A 24,061-nucleotide genomic window follows, 5' to 3' on the forward strand; every position below is an offset into this window, starting at 1 on the left:
TTCAAGTGATTTTCCTGCCTCAGTTTCCTGAGTAGCTGGGATTACAGGCGTGCACCACCATGGCCAGCTAATTATTATACTTTTAGTAGAGACAGGGTTTCACCATGTCAGCCAGGCTGGTTTCAAACTCCTAACCTCAGGTGATCCACCTGCCTTGGCCTCCCAAAGTGCTGGGATTTCATGTGTGAACCGCTGCATCCAGCCTATTTATTCTTATTAAAACAAAATGATATAATTATTTATTTAATTTTAAGGCGGAGTTTCGCTCTTGTTGCCCAGGCTGGAGTGCAATGGCATGATCTTGGCTCGCCGCAACCTCTGCCTCCCAGGTTCAAGCGATTCTCCTGCCTCAGCCTTCCAAATAGCTGGGATTACAGGCATGCGCCACCATGCCTGGCTAATTTTGTATTTTTAGTAGAGACGGGATTTCTCCATGTTGGTCAGGCTGGTCTCAAACTCCTGACCTCAGGTGGTCCACCCGCCTCCATCAAAGCACGTTGGAGTTACAGTCGTGAGTCACATGCCCAGCCAAAATTTTATTTTTTAAAGAAATTGGACTTTGGATATTTTTATTTAAGGTCTCAAAGGAATGGAGTTATTTTACCTGAGTAATTTCAAATAGAGAATGCTGTTTTCCCCACTGCCCCAGCTCCAGGACATATAATCTAGATGGATTATCTGTTAATGGAAATTTAGGTCGCTTTCAATTTTTCACAATTGAAAATAATATATCTCTGGGTGCTGTGGCTCATGCCTGTAATCCCAGCACTTTGGGAAGCTGCGGCGGATGGATCACTTGATGCCAGGAGTTCGAGACCAGCCTGGCCAACATGGCAAGACCCTGTCTCTACTGAAAATACAAAAATCAGCTGGGCGTGGGGCGCGGGCCTGTAATCCCAGCTGCTCAAGAGGCTGAGGCAGGAGAAGCTCTTGAACCTGGGAGGCGGAGGTTGCAGTGAGCCAAGATCGCACCATTGCACTCCAGCCTGTGCAACAAGAGTGAAACTCCGTCTCAAAAAAAAAAAAAGAAAAAATATATATATATCATTATTTTCCATATGTATTTGGACACTTGGGGCATGTATCTAAAAGATAAATTCACAGAAATATTGCTGGATAAAATGGAATGCACTTTTGCATCTGAAATAAAATGAATGACTAATTGTATAGTTATACAATGAAATACTCTAAAACAATGAAAAATAACATACTGTAGCTATAGGCAACAACAATGATGAGTCTCAAAAATATAATAGGGAATGAAAGAAACCAGACACAATGGAATGATTCCATTTATTTAAAGTTTTGAGATAGGAAAAGTAATCCATAAAGTTAGAAACCTGGATTATGGAGAGGTAGCAGGAGTTAGAAACAGGTTCTTTTTTTTGAGGCAGAGTCTCACTGTGTTGCCCAGGCTGGAATGCAGTGGCACAATCTTGGCTCACTGCAACTTCTGTCTCCCAGATTCAAGTGATTTTCCTACCTCAGCCTCCCGAGTAGCTGGGATTACAGGTGTGCACCACCTTGCCCGGCTAAGTTTTGTATTTTTAGTAGAGCTGGGGTTTTGGCATGTTGGTCAGGCTGGTCTCAAACTCCTGACCTCATGTGATGCGCCCAGCTTGGCCTCCCAGAGTGCTGGGATTACAGGCATGAGCCACCGTGCCTGGCCAGAAACAGGTTCTTAATCATGATACTGGTTACACAGTTACCTTTGCTTTTGAAAATCTATCAAGTTACCGGCCGGGCGCTATGGCTCACACCTGTAATCCCCGCACTTTGGGAGGCTGAGGTGGGCAGATCACCTGAGGTCAGGAGTTCAAGACCAGCCTGACCAACATGGAAAAACCCCATCTCTACTAAAAATACAAAATTAGCTGGGCGTAGTGGCGCAAGCACTACTCGGAAGGCTGAGGCAGAAGAATCACTTGAACCTGGAAGGTGAAGGTTGCGGTGAGCCCAGATTGTGCCATTGCACTCCAGCCTGGGCAACAAGAGCGAAACTCCCATCTCAAAAAAAAAAAGGAAAAAAGAAAATCTATCAAGTTGTACTCTTATCCTCCTTTGTATAAGTTTTACTTTAATGTATTTTACCCCTCAGAAATCTATAGATAAAGCTAAATTGTGCTCCCAATGTTAGTCAAAAATGTAAAAGAACATGTTTCCTCATAACCTTTCTAATATCGATTCTACAGTTTTTATATTTACTAAACTGATAGCTTAAAATTAAAAGGGTGGGCCGGGCGCGGTGGCTCAAGCCTGTAATCCCAGCACTTTGGGAGGCCGAGGCGGGTGGATCACGAGGTCAGGAGATCGAGACTATCCTGGCTAACATGGTGAAACCCCGTCTCTACTAAAAATACAAAAAACTAGCCGGGCGTGGTGGCGGGCGCCTGTAGTCTCAGCTACTTGGGAGGCTGAGGCGGGAGAATGGCGTGAACCCGGGAGGCGGAGCTTGCAGTGAGCCGAGATCACGCCACTGCACTCCAGCCTGGGAGACACAGCGAGACTCCATCTCAAAAAAAAAAAAAAAAAAAAAAAAATTAAAAGGGTGATTTTTTTTCTCAACCTAGTGGGGAAAAAAAGGATTTTGGGGGGCCTCTTTATGTTTATTGACCATTTTTTATTTCTTTTCCCGAAAACTGCGTGTTACTTTTGTTTTGTTTTGTTTTTGAGACGGAGTCTCTCTCTGTCACCTAGGCTGGAGTGCAGGGGCCTGATCTCAGCTCATTGCAACCTCTGCCTCCTGGGGTCAAGTGATTCTCCTACCTCAGCCTCCCGAGTAGCTGGGATTACAGGCGCACGCCACCATGCCCAGCTAATTTTTTGTATTTTTAGTAAAGATGGGGTTTCACCATGCTGGCCAGGCTGGTCTTGAACTCCTGACCTCATGATCCACCCGCCTCGACCCGCCAAAGTGCTGGGATTACAGGTGTGAGCCATCACGCCTGGCCTGACTGTTGTGTTTTTAAGAAAAGTTATCTGAAACTTGGAAATAGATAAAAGAAGTACAGAGCTTAGTAATATACAACTCTGTAAGGGCAACTTGTAGATCTCTGTCTAGTAGAGATGGAAATAATTTCTCTACCAGTTAAACAGATGACCTCAGGAATTATAGTCTGCAACTTTGTAGCTCGATGTCTAATCCAGCAAGCTGTTAATAATAATAATAGCTAGTGTTACTGAACACCCACAATGTGTCAAGCCCTGTTCCTAGGCTTGACTGGTGTTGGATGATCTGCCTCTGAATTGGCTCATTCCCATGGCTGTTGGCTGGAGGCCTCAGTTTCCTTGCTTAAAATAAAACATAAAACGTGGGCCTCTGGCTGGGCGCGGTGGCTCACACCTATAATCCTAGCACTTTGGGAGGCTGAGGTGGGCGGATCACAGGGTCAGGAGATCCAGACTATCCTGGCTAACATGGTGAAACCCCGTCTCTACTAAAAATACAAAAAATTAGCCGGGCGTGGTGGTGGGTGCCTGTAGTCCCAGCTACTCGGGAGGCTGAGGCAGGAGAATGGTGTGAACCCAGGAGGCGGAGCTTGCAGTGAGCCGAGATCGCGCCACTGCACTCCAGCCTGGGTGAAAGAGTGAGACTCCGTCTGAAAAAAACAAAACAAAACAACAAAACAAAAAAAGTGGACCTCTATATAAGGCTCTTAAAGCAGCTGGTTTCCCATAAAGTGAGTGATCTAGGAGAGGATCTGAGTGATCTGAGATCTAAGAGATCTAACATCTAAGAAAGCGAGCTGCAGTGCTTTTGCAGCATACCATCACTTCTGCTGTATTATATTAATCAGAAATGTGTCACTAAGTTCAGATCATACTCAAGGGGAGAATGAAGGTGTACCTCTTTTTTTTTTTTTTTTTTGAAGATGGAGTTTCGCTCTTGTTGCCCAGCCTGGAGTGCAGCGGTGCAATCTAGGCTCACTGCAACCTCCACCTCCTGGGTTCAAGCGATTCTCCTGCCTCAGCCTCCCAAGTAGCTGGGATTACAGGCATGTGCCACCACGCCCAGCTAATCTTCTGTTTTTAGTAGAGATGGGGTTTCACCATGTTGGTCAGCCTGGTCTCGAACTCCTGACTTCAAGTTATCTGCCCACCTTGGCCTCCGAAAGTGTTGGGATTACAGGTGTGAGCCACTGCACCTGGACAAAGGTATACCTCTTGAAGGGAGAAGTAGCAAATAATTACATAGATATATTTTTTAAACCACCAGAGTGCAAAATCTAATAAGCAGAGTATATAAATACATAATAAAGAACTCTTTCAAATCATTGAAAAAACAGCTAAACCAAAATGGGCACAGAATGTTGAATTATAACTTTGAAAACAGTAAAATATTGATTCTGACAAAGGTTTTATTTAATTTATTAATAAGGGGGTGCTGGGTGTAGTGTCTCATGCCTGTAATCCCAGCACTTTGGGAGGCCGAGGTAGGTGACTCATGAGGTCAGTAGTTCAAGACCAGCATGGCCAACATAGTGAAACCCCGTCTCTACTAAAAATACAAGAATTAGCCAGGTGTGGTGGCATGTGCCTGTAGTCCCAGCTACTCGGGAGGCTGAAACTGGAGAATCGCTTGAACCTGGGAGGTGGAGGTGGCAGTGAGCCAATACCACGCCATTGCATTCCAGCCTGGGTGACAGAGTGAGACTCCGTCTCAAAAAAAAAAAAAAAAGAGGGTGGAGGCTAGGAAAATTTTTGAGAAATTAGAGACAAAGAGCATTTGAGAAATTAGAGACAATTTAACAAAGATGTTATGAAGACAATTTAACAAAGATTAATACCCACGCCTTGCCTCCTTTTATCTTTCAACTTGGTTTATCCTGTCTTTTTTCAAGACTCAATCTCTAGATTATAAGCCTGGCATACTATTTATTGCGCCAAATAAATGTTAACACTGCAAGCATGGCTTGTGGCTGTAGGATTCTGTTCAGAAGTCTAAAGTTACTACATTGATTAAGGAGAAATAATAATAATAGCTAATGTTATCAAATACCCACTGTATGTCAAGCTCTGTTCCTAGGCAGTTGTAAATAAATGTGTTCATTTATTAACTTTTCAGAAAAACTCTAAGAGGCCAGGTGCCATTGCGCATGCCTGTAATCCCAGCACTCTGGGAGGTGAAGAAGGGTGGATCGCCTAAGTCCAGGAGTTCGAGACCAGCCTGGCCAACATGGCGAAACCCTGTCTCTACAAAAATACAAAAATTAGCCAGGTGTGGTGGCATGTGCCTGTAATTCCAGCTACTCGGGAGGTGGAGGCAGGAGAGTCACTTGAACCCGGGAGGCAGAGGCTGCAGTGAGCCAAGATTGCGCCACTGCACTCCAGCGTGGGCGACAGAGCAAGACCCTGTCTCCAGAAAAAAAAAAAGAAAAAGAAAAACTCTATGAGATAGTTAACTATTATTCTCCTTTATAGATTGGAAAATATGCCTAAGGTACTACAGAGTTAGTGATAGCTGTGATTGAAATCTAGGCAGTTATCTGAATCCACAGCTAAAGGTCTTGAGTCACCTGCTACTATCTCTCATCTGTACTTGAGGCAAATCAAATGCTTGATTATAACACGTGTACACACGTGTGTGGGCACGTGCACATGCATGTATGGACTCATGAATACTCTGTGGAGAGGAGAAATCTTATCTGCTTGCCTAGAATCGTAGGTGGCATATAACTAGCTTGGCGGTTTTGTTTGTTTTTGTTTTTAGGAATGGTGTTTATAACTCTCCTAGATATAGTGAATTTCTTTAGGGAGCTGGTTAATTCACGTATTTGTAAATACAGTCAACTGGTGTTTTGTTTTGTTTTGTTTTGTTTTTTCTTTTTGTTGGATGTCCAGGCTGGAGTGCAATGGCACCATCTCGGCTCACTGCAACCTCCGCGTCTCAGGTTAAAGTGATTCTCCTGCCTCAGCCTCCCGAGTAGCTGGGATTACAGGTGTGCGCCACCACACTCGGCTAATTTTTTGTATCTTTTAGTAGAGATGGGGTTTCACCATGTTGGTCAGGCTGGTCTTAAACTCCTGACCTTGTGATCCGCCTGCCTCGGCTTCCCAAAGTGCTGGGATTACAGGCGTGAGCCGCCACGCCTGGCTGGTTTTTTTTTTTTTTTTTTGAGAGGCAGTCTCGATCTGTCGCCCAGACTGGAGTGCAGTGGCATGATCTTGGCTCACTGCAACCTCCGCCTCCCAGGTTCAGGCGATTTTCCTGCCTCAACCTCCTGAGTAGCTGAGATTATAGGCGCCCACCACCATACCCAGCTAATTTTTGTATTTTAGTAGAAACGGGGTTTCACCATGTTGGCCAGGCTGGTCTCGAACTCCTGACCTCAACAGATCTGCCCACTTGGGCCTCCCAAAGTGCTGGGATTACAGGCATGAGCCACTGTGCCTGACCAGTCAATTGTTAAGTGGAACTACTGAATTTCTTTTGGTGATAGCCATATCCTTCTGGAGATAAAGATTTTGACCTTAACCTTACTCTTACTCATGATTAGAATGTCTTAACATTGATCTACAATGCAAAACAAACAAAAAAATGAAACTAAAACCTCTTTGGATGCTTACACTGTACAGTTACTCGTACCACACAGCTTTCCTTCCCAGCTTCGTTGCCTGCTGTGCACTGGTAGAGTCCAGAGGAGGACATGGTAAGATTCTGCAGCAGAACTCGCCCAGGGTGGTTGTAGTCTGCACAAGCAGAAAGAATGACTGTAAATCCCTTTAGTGATGGTATCTGTATTTATTTTTTACTTTGTCACTGACCTGAGATTCTGTAATACTATTTGATAAGAATGAAATGATGGAAAAGATACGCTATGGGAACATGAGAATAAAGATAAACATTTTTTTTAAGTTGCAGCACATCCTCAAAAGTTACAAAAGATTGTGACCATTTAAGGGATACTAAACATAATATTTAGATACAGTGGATGTATGTAGTACATTTCTTCTAATCTCTTTTACTGCTTTTACATGTCATTTGAGGAAAGGAAAGGCAGATTTTCTGTTCTAGTTAATGGATTTTAAAAATGGATGTTCAGGAGGTTCAGCAGGGTATTTCAGGTCACATAGTGAAATGCTGACAAAGCTGATTTAGAGCTCTTGGATAGAGGACTGTTTTGTTGGCTCAGTAGATTGGTAGGAAGATGACTTACCAATCCTAGATTTGGGAGGCAGACGTTCATCCTCTCCCTCCTTCTCCCGGATTCGCTGCCAGTAATACACAATGGGCTCTGTGCCAGAGGATGACTCACACTGCAAAGTCAGGTCACTTCCTTCTGTCAGCTCTCCTTCCAGCTCACACTTGGGCTTGGATGGTCTCACTGGCAACAACACCACCAAGCAAAAGTGTAACGATTCAAAGATCCCCAAACACCAGATTCAATGGAAAAACCAGATTCAATGGAAAAATTATGTCCTATTGAGTTGCTTCTCCAGCCATCCGTTTTGGTCAACTTTTGAGTGGGGATTCAACTAGCCATGTTTTACACTACCCCCAGAAAAACATCCACCTCCATCCCCTAAGCACACATACCCCCAACTCCAGTGGTGCTGTTGTAATTTTTGGGTAAGAGGCTGCCTCATTACTTCTCAAAGAAGACACATTATTATTGGACATTTTAGGAAAGTTGAGCATGGTTTTGCTGATACAGCAGTGTATTAATTTGGAAGCAATTAAGTAGAACTTAGTAGCTCTTGCTGTCAAAAAACAGAAGTGAATTTGAATCATATCTGAGAGACTTAAATATGAAGATCCCACTTAAATATTAGAGAATATTTATGTTTTGTAATGGACAACTATGGAAAATTGCTCTTATATTTTCATTTTTTATTATGGCTATAATACAGAAGATACACCTTTCTTCCCAGGGAACTGGACGAGGTGACTTCTGAATGTATAATACAAAGTACTGAACATGAACTTTTGTACCACCGTGATGCATATGACTATCCCTCTTAGATACCTTAGAAATAAGCTGTAGACATTCACTTTGGCATGCTATCTTACCTAAGACTTTTAAGATGACATGGCTCCACACGTAGCGCCCTGAATTCTTAACCTTACAGGTGTACCGGCCCTCATCACTGGGCTTCAGAGGTTCAATCTGCAAGGAGGCGTCTCCTGCCAGGAAATTGGAAGCAAAGGCCACTCGGCCCTTCTGTTCCTCAGTCAAGTTATTGTAGACATGACGACTGGAGTAAGTGATCACCTGTGGGATAGACCGAGGCAGAGTCAAGCAGTGTAACTCTCGGCCTGCCTTTCCTGATGGTGTGAAGAAGAGGAAAGGGAGTACTCCCAGTGGCACAAAATAGCCAAGCCTGGGACTAAGAGTCCAAGAGACCTCTGTTCTTTTTTTATTCTTATTTTTTTTGAGACGGAGTCTCACTCTGTCGCCCAGGCTGGCGTGCAGTGGCACGATCTCAGCTCACTGCAAGCTCTGCCTCCTGGGTTCATGCCATTCTCCTGCCTCAGCCTCTTGAGTAGCTGGGACTACAGGTTCCCACCACCACGCCCGGCTGATTTTTTTGTATTTTTAGTAGAGACAGGGTTTCACTGTGTTAGCCAGGATGGTCTCGATCTCCTGACCTTGTGATCTGCCCACCTCGGCCTCCCAAAGTGTTGGGATTACAGGCGTGAGCCACCGACAAGACCTCTGTTCTAAATAAAAGTTAAAAGTACAGTACTTTTGCCTAGGCCTTGCCTCTCCTTCCAAAAATAGTAACACTTCATATTTGTGAAGCATTTTTAGTTATAAACTAATATTAAATGCTCAGAACCACTCCGTCTTACAGGTAAGGAATTTTAAGTTTGAGTTACATACTGAAGTTCACATAGCTAAGTCAAGGAAAGGAGGAAAATGTGCAAGTGTAGAGCTACGCGTATATTAGGCATAGACTTGTGAAAGGAAAATAAACCTCAGGACCCCTCGGGAAGCCAAAGGGAAGGTCAAGCTTGGAACTGTGCCTGGCAAACCTGCCTCCTGTTCTGTTTTTGTTTTTGTTTTTTTAAAGTATTTGAGAGACTTCTATGAGACAGGACTGTTTACTTGGTTTTATTTATTTATTTATTTTTGAGACAAAGTCTCGCTCTGTTGCCCAGGCTGGAGTGCAGTGGCGTAATCTTGGGTCACTGTAACCTCCGCTTCCCGGGTTCAAGCAGTTCTCCTGCCTCAGCCTCCTGAGGAGCTGGGATTACAGGTGTACACCACCATGCCCGGCTAACTTTTGTATTCTTGGTAGAGACAGGGTTTTACCATATTGGCCAGGCTGGTCTTGAACTCCTGACTTCAAGTGATCCACCCCACTTTGGCTTCCCAAAGTGCTGGGATTACAGGCATGAGCCACCACGCCTGGCCTGCCTTCCATTCTGTTCCTGAATAACAAATAAGATAGCTACAAAGATTAAAAAAAAAAAAAAAGCTTACAGTACTCCTGCACAATTTGCCCACAAGGAGACTGCTTGTGGACAAAGGACGGACAGAACTCACAGTTACCCCTCTGCACACATGAGATAAATGCATACCTGATTGCTTCATTTGCCCTATTTCACTAAGCCGGACATATATATATATATATATATATATATATATATATATATATATTTTTTTTTTTTTTTTTTTTTTTTTTTTTTTTTTTAGACGGAGTCTCACTCTTGTCGCCCAGTCTGGAGTACAATGGTGCGATCCTGGCTCACTGCAACTTCTGCCTGCTGGGTTCAAGCAATTCTGCCTCAGCCTCCTGAGTAGCTGGGATTACAGATGCATGCCACCACGCCCTGCTCATTTTTGTATTTTTAGTAGAGCTGGGGTTTCACCTTGTTGGCCAGGCTGGTCTTGAACTCCTGACCTCAGATGATCTGCCTGCCTCAGCCTCCCAAAGTGCTGGGATTACAGGCGTGAGCCACTGCGCCTGGCCCTACTTTTTTATTGTAGTAGAGACGGGGTTTCACCATTTTGGTCAGGCTGGTCTCAAACTCCTGACCTCAGGTGATCCATCCTCCTCAGCTTCCCAAAGTGCTGGAATTACGGGTGTGAGCCACGGCGCCCGGCCAGCAAATCTCTTCTTTGGTTCAAGTGATTTATAATCAAGTGAGATTAACAAGGAAAGACATAAACAGAGAAAAAGAAATGATTTCTTTGAAATAGTATCAAGGAGAGTGTCCCAGAAAAGTTGGTAGCATTTGAGCTAAGCTTTGAGAGGCAAGGAGAAAAGGCCTGGAGGGAGCATTCCAGATACACAGAAGGGCACTAAAAAAGGCATGCAAGCATATGGGCGTCTCCCAGGCACATTTCAGCTGCAGTTGTTCCAAATCATTTCACTCAAGTCCTCGACCCTGCCCTCGATCACTTGATGCTCCGCAGCTCCTCAGATCCTTCCCTGAGAAGGTTCTCTCAATTAGATAAAACCTATGAACTCTGACCCAGAAAAAAATCACATATTGCAGATAATTCCATGAGGTTCCTAGCACTCAAGGGAAAGCCCTCTGCTTTAGGCACAGACAGGGAAGAGCTAGGATCACAGCCCTTCTCCTGGATGTGGTACTCGTTCTAAATGTTTGTGGGGGCCAGACGCGGTGGCTCACCCCTGTAATCCAAGCACTCTGGGAGACCAAGGCTGGTGGTTTGCTTGAGCCCAGGAGGCTGAGGTTACAGTGAGCCGAGACTGCACCACTGCACTCTGGCCTGGGTGACAGAATGAGACCCTGTCTCAAAAAATAAAATTTAAAAAGAAAAAATGTAACTGGGTGTGGTGGCTCACACCTGTAATTTCAGCATTTGGGAAGCCAAGGCAGGCAGATCACTTGAGGTCAGGAGTTCGAGACCAGCCTGGCCAACATGGTGAAACCCCGTCTCTACTAAAAAATACAAAAATTAGGTGGCCTGGCACGGTGGCTCACACCTGTAATCCCAGTCCTTTGAGAGGCTGAGGCGGACAGATCACCTGAAGTCGGGGGTTTGAGACCAGCCCAACCAACGTGGTGAAACCCTGTCTCTACTAAAAATACAAAATTAGCCGGGCATGGTGGCACATGCCTGTAATCCCAGCTACTGGGGAGGCTGAGGCAGGAGAATCACTTGAACCCGGGAGATGGAGGTTGCATTGAGCCAAGATCGTGGCATTGCACTCCAGCCTGGGCAACAAGAGCGAAACTCTTGTCTCAAAAAAAAAAAAAGAAGAGAAAAAAAAGAAAAAAATTAGGTGTGGTGGTGTGTGCCTGTAATCCCAGCTACTCAGGAGGCTGAGACAGCAGAATCACTTGAACCTGGGAGGCGGAGATTGCAGTGAGTGCAGATTATGCCACTGCACTCCAGCAACATAACAAGACTCTGTCTCAAAAAAAAATATGAAATAAATAAATGTTTGTGGCTGGGTGCAGTGGCTCACACCTGTAATCCCCGTACTTTGGGAGGCCAAGGCGTGTGGATCACGAGGTCAAGAGATCGAGACCATCCTGGCCAACATGGTGAAACCTTATCTCTGCTAAAAATACAAAAATGAACTGGGTGTGGTGGCACACGCCTGTAGTCCCAGCTACTAAAGAGGCTGAGGCAGAAGAATCGCTGGAACCTGGGAGGCAGAGGTTCCAGTGAGCTGAGATCACACCATGGCACTCCAGCCTAGGGATGGAGTGAGACTGTCTCAAAACAAAACAAAACAAATGTTTGTGGGGTGTTGGCCCAACATCCTGTTGTACTCCATAGGAAGGGTAGGTTTCTTTTCTTTTTTCTTTCTTTTTTTTTTTTTTGAGATGGCATTTCACTCTTTTTGTCCAGGCTGGAGTGCAATGGTGTGATCTTGGCTCATCACAACCTCCGCCTCCCGGGTTCAAATGATTCTCCTGCCTCAGCCTCCTGAGTAGCTGGGATTACAGGCATGTGCCACCGTGCCCGGCTGGAAGGGTAGGTTTCTTGGCAGGTGGTAGAGCTGCCTTAGTAATGCAGAATTGCTGGGATAGTTGGAAAAGAAGGAAATGCATTAACAACAGGAAAAAACTGGAAGCTCTAGAGTTTGTCTCCATTCAAAGACTGAAAGTAAGGGGGACTTAAACACCTGGAGATAAGGCAAGTAAGCTTGGAACACTTAATAGGTGCTCTATTAATGTTTCTCTTTCTTTTCTGATTTGTCCGTATTTCCCCCAGATGCATAATCACCTACAATGAAGTCAGTTTGTATTTTCTAGGAGAATGAAGAGAGGCAAAACCTAGAAAACAGTGAAGCACTGGGTAATTTTTAGGAACTTCGGGGTTTTGTGGGCTTTGAGAGGTAGATGACCTTTTTGGCCTGAGGACTTTGGAATTTCTTTCTTGTTTATTTTATTTTATTTACTTATTTTTGAGATGGAGTTTCATTCTTGTTGCCCAGGCTGGAGTGCAGTGCCATAGTCTCCACTCACTGCAACCTCCGCCTCCTGGGTTCACGCGATTCTCCTGTCTCAGCCTCCCAAGTAGCTGGGATTACAGGCATGCACCGTCACACCAGCTAATTTTGCATTTTTAGTAGAGACGGGGTTTTACCATATTGGTCAGGCTGGTCTCGAAATCCTGACCTCAGGTGATCCACCTGCCTCAACTTCCCAAAGTGCTAGGATTCCAGGCATGAGGCATCGCGCCCAGCTGCTTGTTTATTTTAGTATTTGGGTTAGCATCCAGAGATGCCTTTGTCTTGAAATGTATATTTGAATTTGAAGAATCTTAGTAGCTGTGGTCCAAAGTAGAACCAGGCTGCTTTGGACTGCCAGAACAGTACAGCAAGCACTTTAAAACTGTTTTCAACAGACTCACATTAAGAAATACATTTTTCTGTCCCAGGGCTCATGCCTGTAATCCCAGCACTTTGGGAGGCCAAGGCAGGCAGATCACTTGAGGTCAGGAGTTCCAGACTAGCCTGGCCAACATGGTGAAACCCTGTCTCTACTAAAATTACAAAAATTAGCCGGGCGTGGTGGCGCACGCCTGTAGTCCCAGCTACTCAGATGACTGAGGCAGGAGAATTGCTTGAGCCCAGGAGACAAAGTTTGCAGTGAGCCAAGATCATGCCACTGCTTCAGTCAAAAAAAACAACGAAAACCCATCTTTTTCTTAATGACACAGCATATACATATATAACTGAAACATAAGTTTCATGAGTATATGTGCAGTATGCTCTGATATTGTCTAGTCTGTGTTAAAAGAAAACAAAATGATCAGGCACAGTGGCTCACACCTGTAATCCCAGCACTTTGGGAGGCTGAGGTGGGCGGATCAAGAGGTCAGGAGATTGAGACCATCCTGGCTAACACAGCGAAACCCTGTCTCTACTAAAAAATAAAAAAAAAAATTAGCCGAGTGTGGTGGCGGGCACCTGTAGTCCCAGTTACTTGGGAGGCTGAGGCAGGAGAATGGCGTGAACCCAGGAAGTGGAGCTTGCAGTGAGCTGATATCGCGCCACTGCACTCCAGCCTGGGTGACAGAGTAAGACTCCATCTCAAAAAAAAAAAGAAAAGAAAAAACAAGGCTGGGCGCGGTGGCTCACGGCTGTAATCCCAGCACTTTGGGAGACTGAGGCGGGCAGATCACCTGAGGTCGAGACCAGCTTGACCAATATGGAGAAACCCGTCTCTATTAAAAATACAAAATTAGCCGGGCATGGTGGTGCATGCCTCTAATCCCAGCTACTCAGGAGGCTTAGGCAGGAGAACCCAGGAGGCAGAGGTTGCAGTGATCCAAGATTGCGCCATTGCACTCCAGCCTGGGCAACAAGAGCGAAACTCTGTCTCAAAAACAAAAACAAAATTTCTTATCATTTAGGATCCACTAATTGGTCGTGATACAGATTTTGAAAAAACGCTAGGCCGGGCGTGGTGGCTTACGCCTGTAATCCCAGCACTTTGGGAGGCCAAGGCGGGTGGATCACGAGGTCAGGAGATCGAGACCAGCCTGGCCAACATTGTGAAACCCCGTCTCTACTAAAATACAAAAAAAAAAAAAAAAAAAATTAGCTGGGCATGGTGGCGTGCACCTGTACTCCCAGGTACTCAGGAGGTGGAGGTTACCAAGAGCCCAGATTGTGTCACTGCACTCCAGCCTGGCAAAAGAGCAAGACGCCATCTCAAAAAAAAAAAAAAAAAAAAGAAAAAGAAAAAGAAAAAAAACTCTGCCAGGCCGCAGTGATTGGGATTGCTGTCTGGGAAGTCAAATGATCTCCAAACGGAAGCCTCTCCACCGACAGCTGTGTTCCTGGCTCTGATCACTTATCCTTTCTAAGCCTTAAGATCCTGGACTATAAATGGGGGCTGCGTTACTTCATAGGATTTTTGTGGGAATGAGATAGTAAGCACTCAAGTGTAGCGTTATCATTTTTATTAACCCGGTTCTGGGTTCAAGAAGGCCCCTAAGGTTTTAAAAATTGTTCGGCCCAGTACCCAAAGAATACTAATCATTCTGTTCCCGGAAAGAGCTCATGGCCCAATAACGAGAAGCAGACAAACTAGGAAAGAAGGGAATTTATCACTGTAACCAGATACAGAGAGAATGCTGGAGATAATTCCACCGGACCAACTCAAAAGTGTACCATTTTCTTAGTGCTTATATAGGTTGGGGTTATGTGCCTGTGTGCAGTATAGCATTTGCCTAAGTCAGTAAGTAACTAATTTTGTTTCAACTAGAAGGTCAGAGGTCAAAAAAAATGCTTGCTAAGTTCAATTAAGCTGTGAGGGTCCCAGTATCTTCAAGGCCTATCTACTGTGGTACTGGAATGATTCTTTCTTTTTTTCTTTTTCTTTTTCTTTTTTTTTTGAGACAGAGTCTCATTCTGTTACCCAGGCTGGAGTGCAGTGGCGCTATCTTGGCTCACTGCAACCTTTGCTTCCTGCGTTTAAGCGATTCTCGTGCCTCAGCCTCCTGTGTAACTGGGACTACAGGCACATGCCACCACGTCCAGCTAATTTTTGTAGTTTTAGAAGAGACGGGGTTTCGCCAGGTTGGCCAGGCTGGTCTCAAACCCCTGACCTCAAGTGATCTGCCCACCTCAGTCTCCCAAAGTGCTGGGATTACAGGCGAGCCACCGTGCCCAGCTGGAGTGATTATTTCTATCTTATTTCATTTACTGCTTGGTCTGAAGAGCTGCCTTAGACTTTCCAATAAATCTATTCAGACAACTGCCTCTGTTACCTTGACTTGTCTCAGATTTCGTCAACCTAAGACGGCTTCTGGCACTAGGAAAGTGAGATTGTCTCCATTATTTTGACTTGCTCCAGGATAGGAAGAAGCCTATGCAAGTCTCCTACTGACCATGTTTCATTTCTAGCTTTGATGTCTGGGCACCAATTTCCCTAGGTTTAATTATTTGCTCAGTGTTAAGGCAGTGCTGTGGAAATTCGTCTGTGTAACTGGAGTGCTATGCATGCCTGTCTGTGTGACTGTCATGCAGGCCCGTCTGTTTGATTGTTAGGGAGAAATGGCCTGCCACAATTCCACACATTTATGTAGCAAAACTCTCCGGGCTGAAAATCTGTTTCCTAATCACCTGCGCGCACTGATGATGGCCTGGCCTTCTGAATGTTACACCTGTGCCAATGCACTCTGGACCATACCTCACCTTTGACCCCTGCCCTCACATCTCTGAATCTCGTTGTCCCCAAATCTGATGTTTCTTGTTTCAGTGTCTCCTGATAGATCTCGGCTTTGATTATGCAGTTTTTTCCTTCTGAAATGCCTTTTCCTCTTCTATTTTTGCCTCAGCGACACCTATACAAGGCCTCAAGATCAAGCTCCAGGACCACTTTTTGTATATAGTCTTTCTTGACTCCTCAGTTAGAATGGTGACTCCCTGCTTCAACCTTTGGTGTTTGGGGCATACCTCTACCACAGTGCATAGTACATTCAGGTAGGTCTGACTCCATCTGCTTTTCCTCGCTTTCCCTAAAATCTTGTCTCCACACACACACACACAAAGACACACACATTATTATTGTTATTATTTTTTTTGAGACGGAGCCTCACTCTGTCGCCCAGGCTGGAGTGCAGTGGCACAATCTTGGCTCACTGCAACCTCCACCTCCCAGGTTCAAGCAATTCTTCTGCCTCAGCCTCCCGAGTAGCTGGAACTATAGGCACATACCACCACACCTGGCTAATTTTTGTATTTTTAGTAGAGACTGGGTTTCACCATATTGGCCAGGCTGGTCTTGAACTTCTGAGCTTGTGATCCGCCTGCCTTGGCCTCCCAAAGTGCTGGGATTGCAGGCGTGAGCCACTGTGCCCGGCCACATTTTTTTTTTTCTTTTTTGAGATGGAGTCTCGCTGTTTTGCCCAGGCTGGAGTACAGTGACGCGATCTCAGCTCACTGCAACCTTCGCCTCCCGGGTTCAAGTGATTCTTCTGCTTCAGCCTCCCAAATAGCTGGAACTACAGCCCACCAGGCCCAGCTAATTTTTTTTGTATTTTTAGTAGAGACAGGGTTTCACCATATTGGCCAAGCTGCTCCCAAGCTCCTGACCTCGTGATTTGCCCACCTTGGCCTCCCAAAGTACTGAAATTACAGGTGTGAGCCACTGTGCCCAGCCTGACATACACTTTTTTTTTTTTTTTGAGACGTTGTCTCACTCTGTCACCCAGGCTGGAGTGCAGTGGTGTGATCTCTGCTCATTGCAACCTCCTCATCCTGGGTTCAAGCGATTCTCCTGCCTCAGCCTCCTGAGTAGCTGGGACTACAGGCACCCGCCATCACTCCTGGCTAATTTTTATATTTTTAGTAGAGACAGGGTTTCACCATGTTGGTCAGGTTGGTCTCGAACTCCTGACCTCCTGATCCGCCAGCCTCAGCCTCCCAAAGTGCTGGAATTACAGGTGTGAACCACCACGCCTGGCCGTCACACACATATTTTTAAGAGATAGGTCTCATTGTGTTGCCTAGGCTGAGACTGTCTCAATATTTAATGAAGAAAAAAGGGATAACATACAGGCAAGCATCTGACATCTTTGGAAAGGTGAAATTATACAATTGCAAGATAGTCTTTTTTTGGGCAGGGGGAACGGAGTCTCACTCTGTCACCCAGGTTGGAGTGCAGTGGTGCGATCTCTGCTCACTGTAACCCACTTCACGGGTTCAAGCAGTTCTCCTACTTCAGTCTCCCAAGTAGCTGGGATTACAGGTGCCTGCCACCACGCCTGGCTGATTTTTTTGTGTTTTTAGTAGAGACAGGGTTTCACCATGTTGGCCAGGCTGGTTTCAAACTCTTGACCTCAAATGATCTGCCCACCTCCGCCTCCCAAAGTGCTAGGATTACAGGTGCGAGCCACTGTGCCTGGCCTATTTTGTTTTTAATTCTCAGAAATATGGTGCTGAGACTAAGCAGTTCATCAGGGTGTTGATGGGAGAAAAATGAACATCAATTTAGTCCTTTTGCAAACAAAGAAAAAAATTAAAAATACTAATTTTAGTGGTTTGGGGCTGTTTGTATTATGTCATTCCTGGTGGACCTGGAACAATTTGTTAGGACTTGTATAGAACAGATGGAGCAGCTCAACTTTCTGGCAGTCATTCTGTGCCATCGCCTGCAGAGCAACTGTAAAACTCTGAATGGAGATGGATGCAGATCTCTCTTGATGTTTTAGATAGGATTTTTCGCCACTTGGTGTTTTCTTGGAGAAGAAGCCTACATAGCACATATTACACTTTCAAATTATTTATGAAGGTAATACAGCTAGTGGTTCGCAGAGCAGGCACTGAGGTCAGGCTGCCTAATTTGTTTTTTGTTCATTTGTTTTGTTTTGAGATGGTCTCCTTCTGTCACCCAGGCTGGAGTGCAGTGGCACCATCTCTGCCCACTGCAGCCTCAACTTCCCATGCTCCAGCCATTCTCACACCTTAGCCTCACAAGTGGCTGAGATTATAGGCCCGTGCCACCATGCCCAGCTAATTTTTGTAATTTTAGTAGAGGTGGGGTTTCACCATGTTGCCCAGGCTGGTCTTGAACTCCTGAGCTCAAGTAGACCTCCCGCCTGGGCCTCCCAAAGTGCTGGGATTACAGGCACGAGCCACTGTGCCTGCCCGGCCCAGCCCAGGGTGCCTAATTTGAAAATGCAAATTAGGTGACTTTATGCAATTTGTTCACTATGTTTGTGTGTTTACGAACATGTGGGTATACCTCAGCTCCTTATTTGTAAAATGAGCCCATTAATTCTAGTTATGAGTATTACAGTAACAAATTTTAAAAATTGTGTTAGAAATGGGAGTTCTCATTCTGTTGCTCAGGCCATCTGGAACTCCTGGCCTCAAGTAGTCATCCCACCTGAGCCTCCCGAGTAGCTGGGACTACAGGCACAAGCTACTGCAACTGGCACATATTAAATTAAATGAGATAATATGTGCTAAACAGATTTGTACCTGGCATATTGCTAATTTTTATTGGTTCCTTTGTTCCTGTCTTTCTACCTACCTCTCCCCTCCTTTCTTTAAAAAAAAAAAAATTATTTAAGAGATAGAGTCTCACTGTCTCACCCAGGCTGGTCTCAAACTTCTGGGTTCAAGCAATCCACCCACCTCAGCCTCCTGAGTAGCTGAGATTACAGACACTAGCCACTGTGCCAGGCTCTTTGTAAAGTTATTGAATGTCTTTTCACTATAACCTCTAAGAAGGCAAGGACTATGATGTCTTCTTCAGTATTGTATCCTGATACCTAGCATGGCATACAGTAAGTGCTAAATAAATTTGTGTAATCTGAATGATTGAATAAATAGACATCCTTGCTTCACGGTATCAACTGAAGACAAGTAGGGAATTGTGACTGCTTAAAGCTGTATCAGGGACTTTTTGAAATCAATAATTAACATCCTAATCCTTATATTCACTTGGTTATATAACCAAGCAAGTCCTTTTTTCTTTAAATCAAATGAAAATACTTGGGTGAAAGTTAGATGTGTGAAATTGTTAATGAGAAAATTATCCAGTGAAACTTTTTTTTTTTTTTTTTTTTTTTTGAGACAGTCTTGCTCTATTGCCCAGGCTGGAGTGCAATGGCTCGATCTTGGCTCCAAGCTATTCTCCTGCCTCGGTCTCCCGAGTAGCTGGGATTATGGGCAGATGCCACCATGCTTGGCTCATTTTTTTGTATTTTTAGTAGAGACAGAGTTTCACCATGTTATCCAGCCTGGTCTTGAACTCCTAACCTCAGGTTATCCACTCACCTCGGCCTCCCAAAGTGCTGGGATTACAGGCGTGAGCCACCGCACCCGGCCAAAACTTGTTAAAGATAGTAAGACAGACTGTATTCCAGAGGGGCCACGGTAATAGGTATGAAGACCACTGTGAGTCAGAGATTGGGCTTGACTCTGATTCCAGCAAGAACAAGAGGAGTTTACAACCAAGGAGCAGGATGGGGGTCATGAAATTACTGAGAGGAAACATCAGGGGTGATGGGGTTTCTGGCTGAACCTGCTTGATAGGATTATTATTGTAGGCAGGACAGGGTGATAAGATACCAAGAGTGGAGCATTTTCACTAACCTGACTTAGCAGCATTCTTGCTCAAAAGGTATTCTACGAGGGCGGAAAGGGAAGCCCAAGATTAGCTCTAGTCAGAAAGACCTTAGGAACCTGCCTCAAGTGTGATCAAAGAAGAGAATCTATCAGAGTCATTCTTGGATTTTTATTACAGGAACATGGGCTGTAATAAACATGAACATCACTTCATTCAGAACTGAGAGTATCAAATCTAGGCTGACCAAGAAGCTGTTAAATAAACATACTCGCCGGGCGCGGTGGCTCAAGCCTGTAATCCCAGCACTTTGGGAGGCCGAGACGGGCGGATCACAAGGTCAGGAGATCGAGACCATCCTGGCTAACACGGTGAAACCCCGTCTCTACTAAAAAATACAAAAAACTAGCCGGGCGAGGTGGCGGGTGCCTGTAGTCCCAGCTACTCCGGAGGCTGAGGCAGGAGAATGGCGTAAACCCGGGAGGCGGAGCTTGCAGTGAGCTGAGATCGGGCCACTGCACTCCATCCAGCCTGGGCGACAGAGCGAGACTCCGTCTCAAAACAAAATAAAATAAAATAAAAATAAACATACTCAGAGGTCGGGCACAGTGGCTCACGCCTGTAATTCCAGCACTTTGGGAGGCCGAGGCAGGCGGATCACCTCAGGTCAGGAGTTCCAGACCAGCATGGTGACACTCTATCTCTACTAAAAAACCAAAAATTAACTGGGTGTGGTGGTGGACGCCTGTAATTCCAGCTACCTGGGAGGCTGAGGCACGAAAATCGCTTGAACCCAGGAGGCGGAGGTGGCAGTGAGCTGAGATGGCGCCACAACACTCCAGCCTAGGCGACAGAGTGAGACTTCATCTCTAAAAACAACAAAAATTAGCCAGGCATGGTGGTGCATATCTGTAATCCCAGCTACTCAGGAGGCTGAGGCGGGAGAATCTCTTGAACCCTGTGAGTGGAGGTTGCAGTGAGCTAAGATCGAGCCATTGCACTCCAGCCTGGACAACAGAGTGAGACTCTATCTCAAAGTAAAAAAATAAATCAATAAACCTACTCAGGTTAAGGTGACCTCGCTCTACAGAGAACAGATAGTATCTTAGAATGTTACTGTATGAGAACAAAATGATAAGCAGTATCAATATTATGAAGTGATGTAGATAGCTATTTAAGCAAGTTAAACTACAACAGTGATCCTGAAATCTGTTTTCAGTGAAGACCTTAGCTCCTCCCAACATAAACCATGTTATAAAATTAGTGGTATAGACAGAGAAGAGGAAAGGACAACTTTTTTCTATCTTTTGCTTCTGTTTTGTTTTTGTTTTTTAAGAGACAGTGTCTGGCTCTGTTGCCTAGGCTGGAGTACAGTGGTGTAATCTCAGCTTACTGCAGCCTTGACCTCCTGGGCTCAAGTGATCCTTCTGCACTCTAGCAATCCTCCTACTTCAGCCTCCTGAGAAGCTGGGACTATGGGCATGTGTCATCACATCTGGCTAATTAAAAAAAAATTTTTTGTACAGAGGGAGTCTCACTTTGTTGCCCAGTCTGGTCTTGAACTCCTGGACTCAAGCAGTTCACCCCTCTCAGGTTCCCAAAGTGTTGGGATTACAGGTGTGAGTCACTGCACCCGGCCAGACAACTTCTTATTTATTTATTTAGAGACAGGGTCTTGCTGTGTTGCCCAGGCTCACGTGCAGTGGCTATTCACAGGTGTGATCATAGCTCACTGCAGCCTTGCACTTCTGGGCTCAAGTGATCCTCCCACCTCAGCCTCCCGAGTGGCTGAGACTACAGGTTTGTGCCACCACATCTGGCTAATTATTATTTCTTTCTTTCTTTTTTTTTTTTTTTTTGAGATGGAGTCTTGCTGTGTCACCCAGGCTGGAGTGCAGTGGCATGATCTCAGCTCACTGCAACCTCTGCCTCCTGGGTTTAAGTGATTCTTCTGCCTCAGCCTCCCAAGTAGCTGGGATTACAGGCATGGGCCATGACACCTGGCTATTTTTAGTAGAGACAGGGTTTCACCATGTTGGCCAGGTTGGTCTCGAACTCCTGACCTCAGGTGATCCACCTGCTTTGGCCTCCCAAAATGCTGAGATTACAGGCGTTAGCCATCATGCCCAGCAATACTCTTTCGTCTCTATAGTTTTGTGTCTAAAGTCTTTCAAGTAGAAGCCAGATGAAAAAGGAATTCTAACTCTTTCAGAGCCAACAAGAAAGACTGGAAGACTGCAGAAAGGCAAATGCAGAAGGAGAAGAAGGAGGAAGGACTCCAGCCAGGTGTCTACTTACCACTTTTTGGTTGCCTTCATTATCGGTGAGCAGCCATTCAATATCCAGAGTGTCTTTTTCTGGAAGCCCCAGTTGATGGTGGCAGGGCAAAGTGACCTTTTCCTCTGCCACTCTCTTGATCTCAGTGTGAGTCCCCAAGGTTCCAACATAGTAGGAAACTGGAAGAAGAAAATCTTTAATGAGTAATGCAGAGACTGGATGGCAATGTATGGGGAACAGATATGACAACAAAAAATTATGGGATGTTCCTGTGGGCAAGGGTGTGTCAAGAGGTTGCAAGAGTCCTAGACTAGGAGTACTGGAAGTACTGGTCTCACACTGGCTCCTCTGTTAACTGAATTCATCACATCTTCTTTAACCACCCCAAATTGCATCCTACTAGTGCCTGTCTTTCTTACCTTACTTGGTCTTTATGAACAATGAAATTGCTCATGTCAGCTTGTTTTTGTTTTTTTTTTGGGATGGAGTTTCGCTCTTGTCACCCAGGCTGGAGTGCAGTGGCAGGATCTCGGCTCACTGCAACCTCTACCTCCTGAGTTCAAGTTATTATCCTGCCTTAGCCTCCTAAGTGGCTGGAATTATAGGTGCTTGCCACCACACCCAGCTAATTTTTGTATTTTTAGTAGAGACAGGGTTTCACCATGTTGGCCAGGCTGGTCTCGAACTCCTGACCTCAGGTGATCCACCCGCGTTGGCCTCCCAAAGTGCTGGGATTATAAGCATGAGCCACTGTGCCCAGCCTGTTTGTTTGTTTTTTTGCTTGCTTGGTTGCTTGCTTGTTTTTAGAGAGATTGGGTGTCTCTCTGTTGCCCAGGCTGGAATGCAGTGGTGCAATCATGGCTCATTGCACCCTTGACCTCACCGATTCAAGCAATCCTCCCACCTCAGCCTCCAGAGAAGCTAAGACTATAGGCACATGCCACCATGCCGGCTAATTTTTTGTAGAGACAGGGTCTTCCTCTGTTATTGTGCCAGGTCCCAGGTTACTTCTGGGCTCAAGCGATTTTCCAACCTTGGCCTCACAAAGTGCTAGAATTGCAGGCATGAGCCACTGTGCCTGGAAACAACTGTGTTTTTTGATCTTTCTGTCTTCTATTAGCAGAGGCTTCCAAGAAGATGATACTCATGGAAACTGCACTAAGTTGCCCAAAAACTCATGTTCTTAAGTTATAGAGTCACAGCCATTTGAAGCTGGAGAAAACCTTAGAGATGAACCTTCTTATTTTCTTTAAATCTAGTAACAGTTGTTGCTGACCAGTAGCATGTATTTAGAAGGATGAAAAGACAATTACACAAATACTGTAGTATAAAGGGAAATTATTCATGATGAAAGGGCTATGCACATTTAGAGGAGAGAAATTATAGGCAATTAATTACAGGGTTCAGGAAAAGCTTAAATCCTTCCAAGGTTTTGTAAATATTAGAAACAGAGTATGTAAATCATCTAGTATAGTGTTTAGCACCAAGTGGCTCTGAATACAAGGCAATTTATTTTACTATGGAGAAGGTGGCATTTGATATGGAGCTTGGAAAATGGAATTCATGTGGATAGAATAGAGGAGGAAAGGTGTTAAGATGTTGGAGATGACAGGATCAAAGGCACAGGATGGGAGAGGCGGCAGGGGCGGATATTCAGTAAATGGTAATAGTTCAGCTTGGCTGGTGTGAAGAAGTGCGTAAAAATAAAACAAATTATCCTGGAAAAGTGAAGCAGTTGATGGGATAAAAGCCCTTTCCTGCCGCAGTGAGCACAGTGACATGATCTCTTGCTTAAGGAAGAGATAATTTAGGAGCTGTGTGTTGAATGCACAGGAAAAGGGAAATATTGAGACATACATTTGTGAAAATGCTATTAAATTTTTCCAAGTAAGAGATACTGCGCTAGGATAGTGGTGAAGGTAGTAAAAAACAAATTATGGATTTGCGAGGTAATGTGATAGTCAAAACTACGGAATACAGCAACTGACTGGATCTGAGAGGAGAAAGAAAATGGATTCAAAAGCAAAGATTGGGCCAGGCACGGTGGCTCATGCCTGTAATCTCAGCACTTTGGGAGGCTGAGGAGGGCAGATCAGCTGAGGTCAGGAGTTTGAGACCAGCCTGGCCAACCATGGCCAACATGATGAAACCCCATCTCTACTAAAACTACAAAACTTAGCCCGGCATGTGTGTGGGTGCCTGTAATCCCAGCTACTCAGGAGGCTGAGGCTGGAGAATCACTTGAACCTGGGAGGCAGAGGTTGCAGTGAGCCGAGATCACACCATTGCATTCCAGCCTGGGTGACAGAGAGAGACTCTCTCTCA

At 45.1% G+C, this 24,061-nt stretch overlaps 1 protein-coding gene and 1 long non-coding RNA gene across 2 annotated transcripts in view; one reads left to right on the forward strand and one right to left on the reverse strand.

The window, feature by feature from the left end:
- Positions 1 to 21,782, forward strand: part of LOC139357612 (uncharacterized) — a 35,544-nt gene extending 13,762 nt beyond the window's left edge. Inside the window, exons 2-4 of the long non-coding RNA XR_011611133.1 lie at positions 8,071 to 8,201; positions 15,723 to 15,867; positions 21,672 to 21,782. This is a non-coding gene — a long non-coding RNA (uncharacterized lncRNA). The remainder of the gene's footprint in view (positions 1 to 8,070; positions 8,202 to 15,722; positions 15,868 to 21,671) is intronic.
- Positions 1 to 24,061, reverse strand: part of CLM (CXADR like membrane protein) — a 124,494-nt gene that overhangs the window by 7,445 nt on the left and 92,988 nt on the right. Inside the window, exons 2-5 of the mRNA XM_011732146.2 lie at positions 21,758 to 21,915; positions 8,012 to 8,213; positions 7,158 to 7,325; positions 6,568 to 6,690 (exon numbers count right to left, since the gene is read on the reverse strand). Of these exons, the coding sequence (XP_011730448.1) occupies positions 6,568 to 6,690; positions 7,158 to 7,325; positions 8,012 to 8,213; positions 21,758 to 21,915 (651 nt within the window). The remainder of the gene's footprint in view (positions 1 to 6,567; positions 6,691 to 7,157; positions 7,326 to 8,011; positions 8,214 to 21,757; positions 21,916 to 24,061) is intronic.

This window comes from Macaca nemestrina, chromosome 12 (assembly GCF_043159975.1).
Source record: "Macaca nemestrina isolate mMacNem1 chromosome 12, mMacNem.hap1, whole genome shotgun sequence".
NCBI classification, from domain to species: Eukaryota; Metazoa; Chordata; class Mammalia; order Primates; family Cercopithecidae; genus Macaca; species Macaca nemestrina.